Source organism: Psammomys obesus, unplaced genomic scaffold (assembly GCF_907164565.1).
Source record: "Psammomys obesus unplaced genomic scaffold, mPsaObe1.curated_primary_1811, whole genome shotgun sequence".
Lineage (NCBI taxonomy): Eukaryota > Metazoa > Chordata > Mammalia > Rodentia > Muridae > Psammomys > Psammomys obesus.
In genome coordinates, this window is record NW_026596046.1 from 36,854,157 (window position 1) to 36,869,505 (window position 15,349).

Genomic DNA, 15,349 nt, shown 5'->3' on the forward strand with positions numbered 1-15,349 from the left:
TTTTTTCTCAGGTAATTGATCAGCTCTTTTCTCTGTATGGACCTTAGTGAATCTACAGCTTCATGCAGTGGTGGCCGAGTAGTACCCTTGGAATAGTGCTCTCCCTGCCCCCACTTCTGTTTCCTAGACCCAATCATTTTGATGGGTCTTTTTGTTTGTTTTTCTTTTTTTTCTGGAGGGGGGGGCGGTTTCTGTGTGGCCTTGGCTGTCCTGGACTCACTTTGTAGACCAAGCTAGCCTTGAACTTGAGAGATCCGCTTGCCTCAGCCTCCCAGAGTCTGGGATTACAGGATCCGTCACCATGCCCTGATGATGTTGATCCTAATGCCTGTTGGTTTTTTTTCTTGCTCAGGCCTACTGTTGAATTTCTCTAGTATATGTTTTATTTATGTTTTCAGCTCCAGAATTTGATGCTTTTTTAAAAATATTTTTTTCAAGATTTATTTACTTTATGTTTCTAAAGTGCTCTGTATGTATACCTACATGCTTAAAGAGGATGTCAGATCCCAGTATAGACGGTTGTGAGCCACTGTGTGGTTGCTGGGAATTGAACTCAGGACCTCTGGAAGAGCAGATGGTGCTCTTAACCACTGAGCCGCCTCTTCAGCCCCCATTTTTTATCTTTGTTCTTTGTTAGTAGTCTGGTGTTAGTAATGGAGTTCTCTTACTTAATTTGTCCATATTTTTCGTTAGCTTTTAGTCTAAGACAGCTGGAGTTTCATGAAGCCTAGTTGGCCTCGAAGTTGCTGTGTAGCTAAAGAAACCTCGGGTCTGGACTTCCTGAGTACAGCGCCTGCGAAGGTTGCAGGAAGGTTGCTCTGCACCTGCTCTATGCAGTGCTGAGGGTCGGGGATTCTTGCATGTGGAGCAGGCACTCTGCCTATGGAGGACAATCTCTAGCCTGAGGCAGTGTTAATGTCTTGGGCCAGGAGGGCCAATGTCTTGATTTCTTGAGGAAATTTCTGTTTTCTGTAAGTGGCATGTGTGGCGGGTTTTGGAACTGAGAATTGAGACTGACTTGTAATGAGGCCATTCTGCAAATCAGATTCTCAGGTTTTGCTGCTTTGTTTATTAATGTCTTACCTGTGTGTGCTCACTGGAGCCTCTGTTTCATTAGAGCATATTTGGATTATGTTTGGGTAAATATTTCCTTGAATTCCTAGAGCTGTCCAAGTCAACCCCACAGGCAAAGTATGCTTGGTTACCATAAAAGACAACAGAGCCAAGGCCACAGGCTTAATTGGTATATAGAGATCTGTGGCTGGGCCAGTTAATTAGGCAGTTCCTAGAAACCAAATAGATGGGAGGGCTGTTGCCTTCCTATTTGACCTGTATGAGCAGAAGAGTTTGGGGCCAAGGAAACAGGGTCTAATTTGAATTCTATAAATGAATATAATTCTCCACCTAGTCTCCAGGCTTGGTCAAGTTTAGAGGTCTATAGCCCTTGAATGAAGGGAAGACCACACTCCCTTGAGGTAAGCCCTTCTCCCTTGCTTCCCATTGGCCTTTCACAGGGTGGGTACAGTGGGAAGAAAATAAACCTTCAGAGGTTACTGGACTCTGGCTTTGAATGACCACTAGCTTCAGGTCACCCCAAATCATTGTAGTCTACAGGTAGGTCTAGGCTTATGGAGGTCAGGTGGTCCTGGAGTCATGGCTGTGTTTTGTCACAGGCTAATAGGGTTCCTAGAACCACCCTGTGGCTATTTCCTCAGCTCCAGAATGCATAATTGTAGCACGTGCTCTGCAACTTGCAGATCTCCATTCGTACTGTGACTATAGAGTGAGGGTTGTTGTTCTAAGAAAAGGCAAACAGCCACTCAGAAGATGGTAAAGCCAGTTGCGTCCTGGAATGATGACAGAGATTAGTATCACCATCGACTTAATAATTTCTACACCATCGTCATTCTACTCACATATTTGACCCATCTAAAAACCAGCAGAATGACAGGGATTATAAATTTAACTGGTGGTGTCTCCAACAAGATATTTGTTTTTTCTTGAATGAATTATCCTCTAGTGTACAGTTACTGATTTGTTCCCCTTAATCTTAGTAAAGGCCACCAGAGGCAGAGTTGCCTTCAGCTGACAAGAGCAGCAACATATCTTCACTGTCTTTAAAGATTTTATCAGTTATTAATTAGTTAACTAATTTTAGACAGGTTCTCTGTCATACTGGCTGTCCTGGAACTTGCTACGATCAGGCTGCCTTCAAATTCAGAGATCCTCCTGCCTTTGCTTCCCAAGTGCTGGGATTAAAGGCATGTACTTATTTTAAAGGTCTGTGGATTCATCAGCTCTCTGTCATCACTTAGTTCCCACAGGATTTCAGTCACCTTTCTCTTCTATAAGACAGAACTAGTACATTGATTTATTGCAGATTGGAGTGGTATTTGTAATTTATGAGGAAGTAGACTATTCTAGATTTATTGGCATGTCTATGGGCAGGAAATATATCTGATAAAAATCCAGAGGCCTTCAATATCAGTGAAATTTCCTAGGATCCTGTGATATAAGGTAAAGGATAAACTGAACTCTTCTACAGTCAAGAAAAGGGGAGAACACCTAAATAGTTCTGGATTTGGGAGACAAAGTACTCATTAGGTGTGCTGGTCTAGCCTGATTACTGAGTAACCGGAAAAGCTGTTTTCTTTAAATGTGGCCTGGAGCAAGGGGAGGCACTGCCACAGACCCAGGATTCGGTGGGATTGCTGTGCACCTTGGGCCATGTGGTCCAGGAGGTCCAGAGATGATCCTGAAGTTACAGCGGTGGACAGGGGTTAACTGCAGCCTTTGCAACCTTTGGCAGGCTACTGGAGAGGAATCACAGCAGAGGACCTGGGGCAAAGCCCCTGAGTACATCCTCTGGGTGTATATTCTGAGAAACAGCTTTTGGCTTGGTGGTGAACCAAGTGGAAACTGGCCACCTAAATGTGGGTCACTAAGTTAGAGTTTATCATGAATTACAAGCCAGGAGCAGGCTGTTGTCTGACTCACCAAGCCATAATTTTGAGCATGCCCAGCATTTTGTCATCAAATGGAAGAGCATGTACAATACTGGACTTGAGCAAGTACTGAATAAGTTGTGTGAAATGACTCACACACCATGGCCCCTACTCTTGCTACACTGACTTCTTCCTCCTAATCTACAACTATGGCTTCCTGAGGAGTTTCCTATGACCTGTCAACAGAGGAAGAAAAAAGGTCCAGCTTGGCTTGCAGGTGGTTCTGTACAGGACTCAGGCACAAGAGCCCATTTCTGGGACATACGTAAAGGGCATTTATAGACGATGGGAGGCTGTGGAAGTCTTAAGTAACAGTGGCTTTATTATTTTATAGAGTCTTACTGTTGGTTCAACTCCTGGGATCAAGTGATCCTGAGACACGAGCTGCACCTGGGAGGAAGTAATGTTGCCAAAGATCACGCTGCCATTGAAAGAATGACATGATGTGGGTTTGGGTCAGACCCAAGTCCCCAGGTCAGGGCCTAATTTGGTTTTTGTTTCAGATTTGGGCTCTGTGGCAGCCCCTTGTGTCCTAGGAGACCTCAGGGCTCTGGCCTGGGTGTCAGGTTCCTTTAGGACTCTATAGGTATAGGGGAGGCTCTACTCTGATATTTGGATCTATATTGGTTAGTTTTTGGTCAACTTGACACAAGCTAGGGTCGTCTGGTACCGGATCTGCCTGTAGGCAAGTCTTTGGACGTTTTCTTTGTTAACGATTATTGGAGGAGGGCCAGCTCCCTGTGGGTGGGGCTGCAAGCTGAGCAAGCCACGGAAAGCAAGCCTGTCAGCAGTGACCTCCTCCGTCTACGATTCTGCTCTTGTTCCTGTCCTGACTTCCCTCTGCGATGGACTGTAACCCGAAGCCAAGTAGACCTGATCCAGCCCAGGTTGCTTTTGATGGCAGTGTTTACATGGCCTTAGAAACCAAAGGAAGAGGAGCAGATCAGAACCCAAGAAGATCTGGTCTGACTGTCTTTCAGACAGGCTCCTGGGTCTGGCTTCACCTATTTCTATGTTCTGAATGACAGCCAGAGTTGTCTGGGTCTGTGCACCAGTGTCAGACTTGGGATCTCAGGCAATGGCTTTCCCTTGTATTCAGGACTGATAGGACTCTGAATTAGCCTCGAGGCTCAAGGGCATATTTGATCACATTGAAATTCATGACAAGTCAGAGGCTGGATTTGGGAGAGACAGCCACCAAAGGACTGGAACTTTCTTTGCTTTAAACAGGAGGCCAGGACAGGTTATGGTCTGTTTGATTTGCTCTATGTGTCTCCTGGGGAAGCTGTAGGCCAAAGAAGAGATGGGTGTGGTGGTGCACGCCTTTAATCCCAGCCCTCAGGAGGCAGAGACAGGTGGATCGCTGTGAGTTTGAGGCCAGCCTGGTCTACAAAGTAAGTTCAGGCCAGCCAGGGCTACATTTGTCTGGAAAACCAAAGAACAAACAAACAAAAATTGGAAAGAAGACAAAATGAACTTCGAAGGGTAAATACAAGCCTCTCTGTTGGGTGAGGTGAGAAACAGAATGTTCTAAGAAGTAAACAAGTCAGAGCCGCAACTGGGGGAGGCCATTGAGCCGTGACCTGCTTGGGGCCCGCCCAGCCTGCTGGCACGGACTGCCTACTTCCTGTGCTCACGGCCACAGGCCCAGCTTCTCAGGCTGAAAATGCGCTCTTACCCTGGCAACTCCCTCTCCCCTCTCACGTTCTGTGACTTCTCTCGGATGCCTTGGGGTGACGCCGTTCCACAGAACATTTTTTCTATGTGTTGCCGGATCTCCTTAGTTCTCACCCCGTAAATGAGAGGATTCAAGGCCCCTGGGAGCAGCAGGTATATAGCACTGAGTAGGTTCTGGACATCTTGAGACACAGTCTTGGCCACCCGGAAGACTATGGAAGTGGAAAGACCAGAAAGGTAGCTGGTGAGGATGACCAGTGCGTGGGAGCCACAGGTGTGCAGGGCCTTCGCCCGGGCTCCGCCGGAAGAGATCCGGAAGGCAGCGTAGACGATGCGGGTGTAGGATGTTCCCAGCAAGGCCAGGTCAAAGGTCACGGTGACCAGCCGCATAGCCAATCCCAACCGGTTGGCGGTCAGGTCCCCACAGGCTATGCTCAGCAGTGCGATGCACTCACGGCTCAAGTGTCGGATCTCACGTGCCCTGCAGAATCGAGCCTTTGCAGGTAACACCACTAAGGGCACCGCCACTCCTAGGCTCCGCGTCAGGGCGACAGTGGCCATCAGGCCCGGTGAGCACGAGGTCATCAGGTCAGGGTAGCGGAGTGGGTGGCAAATGGCCACGTAGCGATCCAGAGCCAAGGCCAGCAAGAGACTGTAGTCCAGCAGGAGGGTGAAGTAGACGCAGAGCATCTGCGCCAGGCAGCCGCGGAGCGAGATGCGGTTGAAGCGTGTGGAGAAGCTGAGCAGCACGGCGGGCAGCACGGCGGGCAGCACGGCGGTGGCGGCGCAGACGTTGACGCCAGGAGCAGGGCGATGAGCAGGTGCATGGGCTGGTGCGGGCTCCGCTGGGCCGCCACCGTGTGGATGACCAGGGCCTTGGCAGAAATGATGGACACGTAGAGCAGGGTCAGCGGCAGGACCAGGAGGGGCCGCATTCCTGCAGTCCAGGGAAGCCCACCAGGAGCAAGCTGGTGTAGGAAACGCTGAAGATGCTGGTGTCTCCATTCTCACCCATTGGTCCTGGGCTGGCACCAGGAGTGAGAATCAGGGGCTGTTGGGACAAAACGGTTATTTTAGGAGCCTGAGGCTTGCAGGACGAGTATCTTGAAAACCAAACCAAACCAGACCAAACAAAAAACCAGATATGCCAGGAGTTTGAGGACCTACACAGATAAATCCCTGAGGACATTCCTTGTCCTCAGGGAGGTCCTGGCTTTCCCTTCGTAAAACACAAACGCATAAGATACTTGTTTTAGAATATTATAGGTGTTCTAATGTGAGTGCAATGTAAGACAGAAAATAAGATGTGGTGTGTGAGAGGGGAGGAAACAATGTTAAGAGATAAAACAAGAAAAAAAAGAGCCTTTTGGGTAGAAAGTATATAAAGGATCTTTGTTCCGGGGAGTCCCTGAAGGACCAAAGCTTCCGATGGGAGAGAAGAGCCAGCCAGGAGCAAGGTACTCCAGCTGAGGGAACCGGTTTTCCTGATTCCAAAGTACGGGGCTGCGTAGTCTGGTCCCCGCTTAGCCCTCTAGTCTGGCTACAGCACCTCCTACCTGGCCTTGTCCCGGAAGCTTACTTCCCTTTGCCAGGGTGTCCCGGGAGAGCAGGAGGCCACCAGAGCTGGAAGGGCAGAGCCGCACAGCCATTCACAGGCTTGCCTGGACTTTGCTTGGGGAGAGATGGATGAAAAGTAGGAGGAGGCTGTATATAGTGACTGTATATCAGTTATTCCAAATGATTTCAGAAATTAACTTTAAAAAAAGATCTTTACTTTGGGACTGGAGAGATGGCTAAGAGCAATTATTGCTCTGCAGAGGACCCAGGTTCAATTCCCAGCACCCACATGACGGCTCACACCTGCCTATAACTCCATCTCCAGGGCGTACAAAACCCTCTTCTGAGCTCTGCAGGCCCCAGGCACACATAATGAACCTGAAATTTAAAACACCCTCCATTTTGATAGATACTATGGTACACACCTTTAGACCCATTACTCAGAAGCAGATCTCTGTGAGTTTGAGGCTAGCCTGGTACAGATAGTGAGTTCCAGCCCAGCCAGGGCTACCTAATGAGACCCTGCCTAAAAATAAAGTAAAGTAAAATAAAACAATTAAAAACCCTTGATTTTATCAACAAGGAAACCAAGACACAGAGAAGGAAAGGTCCAGTCCAAAGTCACACAGCAAATAAAGGACAGAGTTGGATTTGCACCCAGAACGTTCTCTTCTTACACATTCTGGGTTAGCACCTTGCCATGGTTTGCCTGGAACTTGCTGGTTTAGAGTCTAAAGTCTGGGATCCTCAGACAATGGCCAGGCCTACTCAGCAGCTAGTCCCTGCACTGCATGGGCAGAGAAGCTGTGCAGGTTGGCAGCGATCTGCGTCCGTCCTCCTCCCTCTTTATCGGTGTCTGCACGCCTGTGACTAGACTCCCTCTGGATACAGGAGGAGGCAGATCTTTAACAAACCCTCGCACCAGAGAGAATTCAGGAGGGAGTGGGTCTGGAATCCTCCCTCCCTGGGATGTCTTTCCGAACATTCCAGGGCATTGCTTTGGACAGCAGATTTTGGAGGATCTATCATTGTTCCAGTTGGGTGAGGACCAGACAAACTTGTGGCAGAGTGACTGAAGTCTGCACGGCTGAGCCTGTAAACGGCTGTAGAGGATGGCGGCTGTGAGGCACGGACAAGGCAAGAGGCAGTGCCCAAAGGAAGGAGCTGAAAGCTGGGAGAGTAGCCAGGAAGGCCCTGGGCAGTCCTCCAGTCCTCCTGCCAGTGTGCCGGGGCGTAAGGGAGACAGCCTGGCTGGCTGCCCCGTACATTGACTTGGGCAATGTTTCCCTGTCCTTATCATATGATCTTAATTTGCTTTCCTGTCTTGTGTCTTTGCAGTCCTTGGGTAGATGCCATAAAGAACCTTTTTTTTTTTTTTTTTTTTTTCAAGCTAGGGTTTTTCTGTGTAGCCTTGGCTGTCCTGGACTCATTTTATAGACCAGGCTGGCCTCGAACTCACAGAGATCTGCCTGCTTCTGCCTTCCTGAGTGTTGGGATTACAGGTGTGTGCCACCGTGATAGGCTCATAAGAAACATGGGATCCTGAGGCAGTGAATAAACACTCTACACAATAATGATCCTGTGAAGAAGGAACAGGAGATGGAGGTGGGTGGAGGGGCTGCCATTTAACCTGGCTAAGAAAGAGCTTAGAAAAATAAGGAGGAACTTCCTAGAGTCAAATCAATCACACAGTGGCCAATTAGGGGAAAAGAACGATCAATAACTTTAGGGTTTTAAAACTATGATGATTGTATTGGAGTTGCCAAACCCTGAAAAGGGAGGAGTTGGGTTGAGGTTCTAAAGAGTTCAGTTAAAGGGGAGATACAAAGTAAATAAAGTGTAATTAATAAAAAAAATTAAAATTAAAAAAGTTCAGTTAATGGATTGCATTTGGGCACTTTAAGCAACATACAAGTGAGAGTTTTATTATTACTGTTGTCATTGTTATTTTTAGTCAATGACTGCATACAAGAAGAGAGTTCAGATGAGAGGTTGAGGCTGGGGATAGAACTGTGCGGCAAGAGACAGCATCCCAAGGCACGAACAGAATAGCGGGTGTCAGCGAAAGACCTAAGAGGGAGGGGGAGGGGGATGGGAGCAAACAGGCAGGAGCTGGAGGAGACTTGGACCGATAGGGCCAGAACAATGGCGCTAAATTGTCCTTTAAGGATTAATGTGCAGAGTGACGCCAAGTGAACAGATGGGAGGGCTGAGCTGAGGACTGCAGATTCCACGTGATTCCTGAAGAAAGGGGCACAAGCTCCACCACAAACAAACCAATAAACAAACCCCCCCAAACCAAAATGGCATTTCCCCACCCTCACAAAGGAAGTGGTTGCGGCGGCCATGGTCCAGGCGAGAGATGGTTGTTCTCTTCCTGCCCTCGGGGCACCTTGCGCTTCTCCCTGTGTCCCCCGCTTATGAGACTCAACTGTCATTGGAGGAAATAGGCTCCTTAATTTCATATAGTCTCCTGGGTCCCAGCCTTCCTTCTTCCTTTCCAGGCGGAGCCTGGGGCTCGACGTTCTCACAGCCCAGCCCCTGCACGGTTGTCTATTTCCTCCCTGGACTGAAGGCATTTCTCAGCGGGAGACCACGGCTTACTCATCTCCATCCCACTGCCCAGCAGGGGGCCTGCTCCAGATCTGGGTATTTCCAAAGTGTGTTGGAGGAATCAACAGGTGTTCAAAGGGATCAACTACGCCTTGAAGCATCTCTTTGAGGCTGAGTGAATGAACGAAAACTGAACCCTCTATGCGCAAAGATTTCAAGTGACTTTATTAGTCTCACCTAGCAAAAAAGCAAGTTTCATGTCTAAGTCTGACCTTAGCACTCTTGAGCGCTACCTGTGGTAGCACTGGAAACCTTAGCTGTCTTACTCTCGGCGGCAGGGAGAGGGTTTATTACATGGCAACATTGTGCCAGCTGTTTATCACGGAGCGTGTCCTTCTCCATGGCAATTCAAGAGAGTAACACTCACTCACGTTAACCTGTAGGTGAAGATGCTGAAGTGGAGAGAGCCTAGCTAGCATTCTTAACATACTGCAGGCATTAAGTTATGGGGCTGAAATGCAAACTTAAGTTTGTCAAAGGTAAAAGGTACAGTAATTCCAACCTCAGGTTTCCCTGCCTCCGGACTTCCATAGCTCCTTGTCTCACCGTGCGGCCCTGCAGTAGTCTCCGAGCGCGTCACTTGCTGGGCCCTGATTTGACCTCTGAAGAGGCAAGGTTCCAAGGCACTGATCTGTGAGTCTGAGGACGGAGGGTTAAGTAGACATGGGGCCCATGTGGACCAGAGGACAGTCCCCGAGGGGAGTCATTTCCCGGGACTTGAGGAAGGAGACAGCAAGAAGCCCAGAGAAATCTGTCCCTCTTTATTCTGTTATTATTTAGTGGTTATTTAGGATTTACTGTGTTGTTTTATAGGCTCATTTAAAATACACACACACACCAACTATGTGTTGTGAAACATCTTCATTTTGTACTTGAAGTACTCAAGTTCCCTTTGAGAAAGGAAGGCTTCAGTTGAATATGTGTTACAAGAAATGATTGCTCGGGGCTGGAGAATGGCTCAGCGGTTAAGAATCCTGGTTGCTGTTCCAAAGCATCTATTCAGTTACCAGAACCCACAGCCGGTGGCCTACAAGCATCTGTAACTCCAGTCCCAGATATCAAAACCCTCTTCTGGCCTCTGTGCATACATCCCTACACATGTACAGCAACAAATACATGGAAGCAGACATATAGCAACACATAAAAGAGGAATAAACAAATATCTTTTAAGAAAGAGATGATTGTGTCCAAACAAGTTGCTTTCTTGATATTTCTCAGAGAAGCTCAACTTGATGCTTCTACATACTGCTCCCGATCAATAGCTTTCTTTTTTGAAGAATTATTTTTATTTTACAAGCTTGAGTGTTTGCCTGTATTCAGCCTGTGCACCGTGTGTGTATGGCACCCACAGAGGCCGGAAAGGGCATTAGGCCCCGGAACTGGAGTCACAGATGTTTGTGAGCGGCCACACGGATGCTGGGGACCGAACTTAGGTCTGCAGGAGCGGCCAGGCTCGTTCTTAACTGCCGAGCCATTTCCTAAACGACAGTAGAGTCAGCTGCCCCCACCTACAATGCCACATCCAGGATTCAGCCAACTATAGAGCAAAAGTATTTTAAAAACTGCGCCTGTGTTACACATCACCGGTCCTTTCTGTTTATGGCTTCTTAAAGGCATAGCATGATAGTTATTTGTGTAGTGTATAGATTGTGTTAGGTCTCTGTACATGATTAGAGTGTATGAAAGAAAAGTGCAGGCTGCATGTGCCTACTATGCCATTTTACCTAAGGGGTTTGACGACTCCACGTCTGGGTGTGGGAGGGTCCTGAAGCCAATCCACCCAGCGCGGGTGGGCAGGATGACGAGCGGCTCACCCTTTAAGGATCTGCTTAACGCCCTGGTTAAGGGTCCGTTCCCTCCATATGGGCCACAGACTAGGGCCTGCCTGGACCATCGCCCCCTACTCTTATAGGGCACGCTGACCTCCAGGGCTTGAAGCTTCCTCCTCATTCAGACACTGCCCTCTGGTCTAGTCTTCTTGTAGACGGAGGTCAGACTCACTCTGCAGTGCTCCTGGTCCTCTATGCTACCCGATGAGAGTTGATGAGGGTGTGTGTGGACTAAGGGTCTCTGGAAAGAGCAGAGCTGTGCAGTGCAGCCCTCATCCATCCTTTCAACAGTGGGAGGGCCCTTCTTTCCTTCAAGACTTGGCTTTCGTGCTCTCTTTTCGATCCGTGCAGCACCGCACTGAATGCATCGTCCCGTGGCTCACCTTCGGCTAGCTAAGTCTCTATCAGGCAGGAAATGCTGCCTCCGTTTTGCAGAATAGAAGGCAAGGTTTCAGGGTGGGGTGGGGGTGGGGAGGGAAGGGGGGTGGGGTGGAGGAATCCAAGGCTGCTCTGTGCTCCCACCACCTGTCAGTGGCTGAACCAAGTTCGTATTTCTGGCCTCTGAGCCTTATCTACTTTCTACTCTGCAAACTTTAGCCACATCTTCTCTTTGTTTCCTTTCATCGATGGCAAACCACCTTGTCTGTGAGGCATTCCTACCTTTAGTGACTGTCTTCTCCTGCTTTCCACAGAGTTCTGTACATAGACTACTATTGATAGAACTGGGACCTCCTTCTAGACAGAGACAGATTATTCTTCTTTTGCAATCACTGAGTTACAATGACGTATGCAGAACAAATATGTTATGGATGTGTAAATAAACAAATGAATAAATGAAAATATGCCAAGGGAAGGGGAGAGACGTTCAAGCCAGGGACGGAGCTTGCTTTCTGTTTGTAGTTCAGAATGAGTATGTGGACACAAGACTCTCAAAGATGAATGCAGAGAAGCCAGGCACCTGGCTCATGCCTCTAATGCTAGCATTTGGCAAGTTAAGAAAGGAGAGCTGCTTGAGTTCCAGGTCATCTCGGGTTGCTTAGGGACTTCTAGAGAGCTGGGGTTATAGAATGGAACTTTATCACAAGAAGGTAACGACGGTAGCCAAAACAAAATATACTAGAGATGGTTCCCTCACATGAATGCCCCTCCTTCACGGAACAGTGAGAGTGAATTTGGGACCCACAGATCCTAGGCAATCAGCCAGGAAGCTCTCTGTGCGAGGGCAGGGACTGCGGCTTCTCCGTGGAGACCTGAGTCCTTTGGAACGGAGCCAGCAGGTGCTGCCTGATTTCCTTGGTCCTGGCCCCACAGATGACGGGGTTGGCCAGGCACGGCAGCAGCAGGTAGAAGGCGCTGAGCAGCTTGTGCACGTCTTGGGAGGCGGGGCGGGCCACACGGTGGACAATGGAGGAGGGCACGGTGGAGGAGTGGACCGTGAAGATGACCAGCGGGTGGGAGCCACAGGTGTTGAGGGCCGTGGCGCGAGCTCCACCCGAGGAGACCCTGAAGGCGGCGTGGATGATGCGGGAGTGGGAGGCCCCCAGCAGGAGCATGTCCGGGACCCTGTGGAAGGTGCGAACAGTGAGCCCCACGGTCTTGTTGAGTGAGGTGTCTCCACAGGAGAGCCTCGTCAGGGCCTTGTGCTCACAGGCTAAGTGGTGGATCACAGCAGGGCGGCAGAAGCGGACCCGGGAGGCCACACCGGAGCCACGGTGCACGTGCTCCTGGCAGTGCTCCTGGTGGCTGCCAGGGCCGCCAGACCAGCCAGCAGCTGCCCTGTCACTATCTCAGGGTAGCGGAGAGGGCAGCAGATGGCCACGTAGCGATCCAGGGCCATGACCAGGAGGATGTGGCAGTCCAAGACAACGAGGAAGTAGACGCAGAGCATCTGCGCCAGGCAGCCGCGGAGCGAGATGCGGTTGAAGCGTGTGGAGAAGCTGAGCAGCACGGCGGGCAGCACGGCGGTGGCGGCGCAGACGTTGACGCCAGGAGCAGGGCGATGAGCAGGTGCGTGGGCTGGTGCGGGCTCCGCTGGGCCGCCACCGTGTGGATGACCAGGGCCTTGGTGAAGAGGATCAGCGGGTGGAGGCTGAGGAAGGGCAGCACCAGGAGGGCCCTGGCTTCCTGCAGTCCCGGGAAGCCCACCAGGAGGAAGCTGGTGCAGGACTCCTCGGTGTCCTCCTCGGCCCGGCCCGGCCCGGCCCTCACCAGGCTGGACGAGGTGTGGTCCTCAGCGGCCGCGGTCTACGGAGGAAATGAGGAGTTGTGCGTGAGCCTATGTGCAATTCTTTAAGGAATCGCTGCTTTCTGTGGCCCCGGCATGTTTGCGTGCCCTTCTTTCTCACTAGTGCGTCCTCGGCGGGGTCCTCCATTGTGTAGCTCCTGTCCAGGGACTTGGAACACCTCTCTCTCTTTCTTTCTCTTTCTTCTTCTGTTTTTTTGGCAGGGTTTCTCTGTGTAGCCCTGCAATTTGCTTTGTAACCAGGCTGGCCTTAACTCAGAGACATGCTTGCCTTTGCCTCCTAAGTGATGAAAGGTGTGTGCCACCACGACAGGCAAAACCTGGTTTTTTTAGAGGAGGCTTTAGGGACAGGAGTTTGGGCTGGTCTAAACGTGGTGCTGGGTGGGTTCCATCTCCTGACTGCACAGGAGGCAGCAAAAAGTGCAGCCGACACTGATAAGAAGACAGAGCGCTAAGTTGGAGGCCAGGCTGGGAAGAGGATGGCCGGAAGCTGGAGTGTGCTGAGCTCATGGGGACAAAATGGTGGAGTGAGACACTCCATGTGGAAGTCTGGTTCTGCCACCCGCTTGAGCGACTTTGGAAGTCAAAGGATTTGCTCTGTCCTAGGAGACGTGGGAGTTTTAATACTGGCTTTTCAGGATGGTGAAATCCATGAAGCTGATGAGCAGTGTGGATGACTCTAGCTCTTTTTCTTATTCTTCTCCCCCCCTCTTTCTTATTTCTTTTTAAAGTCTTATGTCCTCCAGGCTGGCCTTAAACTAACTATGTAGCAGAGGGTGGCCTTGAACTCCTGATCCTCCTGCTTCTACCTTCCAAGCGCTGTGATGGCACAGGACAGACAGGGCTTGGTAGTGAGTGAAGGAAGTGAGTTCAGGGCCTAACCCTAAATCCTGGATGTGAATAGGGAGTCTGGACAGAGGAAAGTGTGCTGCCTTGGGCAGTGGGCATAGGCACGCACTCTCCTCCTGAGTTTGCAGACAGATCGTGCATGGTTCCCGTCAGTCCAGAAAAGGGAAGGTTCAGACTTAGATCTCCTTCTTACACAAACTGGGGTCCTCCATGGCCCTGGCTTTGTTGTCTGTGCTGGCAGAAACCCCGTCCTGCTCTCCTCAGGCACGCAGACCTGCAAGGTGGACGTGGTTGTGCCAGCATGCAGGAGAGAAGGTACAGGGGGCACCGGTGAGTGAGACATTTGAGAGGCACACCTGTCAGGAGGGTCTAGAACTTGTTAACACCTGTCAGGAGGGTCTAGAATTTGTTAGCCTCTGCGCAGGAGAAAAGGAGTAAGTCGGATTCAGCCTGCTATAGTACTGCTCTTGGTTCATCTCAGATGATGATTTAGGAGACATAGCCAACCTCAAAAGCCCTGACAACCGAGGTTAGAGGCTGGCAATGTGGACGCGTGCCCTCTTCTTCCCTGGGCAGGAGGCAATGTGGACACGTGCCCTTCTTTCCCTGGGCAGGAGGCAATGTGGACACGTGCCCTCTTTTTCCCTGGGTGGGAGGTGGTGAGTGCCGGCAGGAGGAACTGGGGAGGTGAAGCTGGTGGTTTTCTCATCCTGTCCTCTCTGAGAGCTTCCCCCACACCCCTGCCTGGCGAAGCACATTCTCCTACTTGCCAGGACTCACACAGGCAGGGGCAGTACAGACTGGTCCAGTCAGTCCCCGGGTGCCAGGGTGAGTTAAATTCTCTGTGTCACTCCCTGAGGGAAAAAGCTTCTGAGGCTCCCTCCCAGGTTCTGACTTAGTCAATTACCCCGGCCCCAGTGGTCACCTGGGTCCTGTGGGTGGGAGTAGTGCGGATGAGAACAGCTCCTGACAGAGACAAACAATGCAACAGGGAGGGACTTGTCTGCCGAGGACAGTTTATCGAGATTCCCCCCTGACTCTCTCACCCCGCCCTCCAGGGTCTTCATCCATGTGACTGGTGAATAGCCCACCGCCCCTGTGACTCCATGTTCCCATGGCCAGGCCTGCCCCTTGCCTACCCAGCCCTGTCCAACTGCTCACTCAGCAGTACAGTGGCCATTTCTCTCAGTCTTTACTCGCTTGATGGCGGAAACGAGTGCCTGCGGTTCCTCAGGCACCGTTTCCTTTTCCGGTCTCCCAGTCCCCACCTCTGAGACAGTCACACGCTGCAGCTCGGCCTGGTCTCCACAGAACTCAGCAACTTCCTGCCTCGGCCTCCCAAGTGCTACAATTACAAGCCCACTTTTCTGATGTTTGTACATGGGCTGTGTGTGAGAACAGCACGTGTGTGTGTGTGTGTGTGTGTGAGAACAGCACGTGTGTGTGTGTGTGTGTGTGTGTGAGAACAGCACGTGTGTGTGTGTGAACAGCACGTGTGTGTGTGAACAGCATGTGTGTGTGTGTGAGAATAGCACGTGTGTGTGTGTGTGTGTGAGAACAGCATGTGTGTGTGTGTG

General features: G+C 50.4%; 1 protein-coding gene and 1 pseudogene across 1 annotated transcript; both read right to left on the reverse strand.

Annotated features, from left to right (window-relative positions):
* Positions 1 to 4,679: 4,679 nt before the first annotated feature.
* On the reverse strand, positions 4,680 to 5,697 carry LOC129688703 (olfactory receptor 52Z1P-like). The gene is given in 3 exon segments (XM_055623669.1): positions 4,680 to 5,482; positions 5,485 to 5,616; positions 5,619 to 5,697. Coding segments are annotated over 3 exon segments (1,014 nt in total).
* Positions 5,698 to 11,877: 6,180 nt separating this feature from the next.
* On the reverse strand, positions 11,878 to 13,053 carry LOC129688715 (olfactory receptor 52K1-like; annotated as a pseudogene).
* Between the last annotated feature and the right edge of the window lie 2,296 nt (positions 13,054 to 15,349).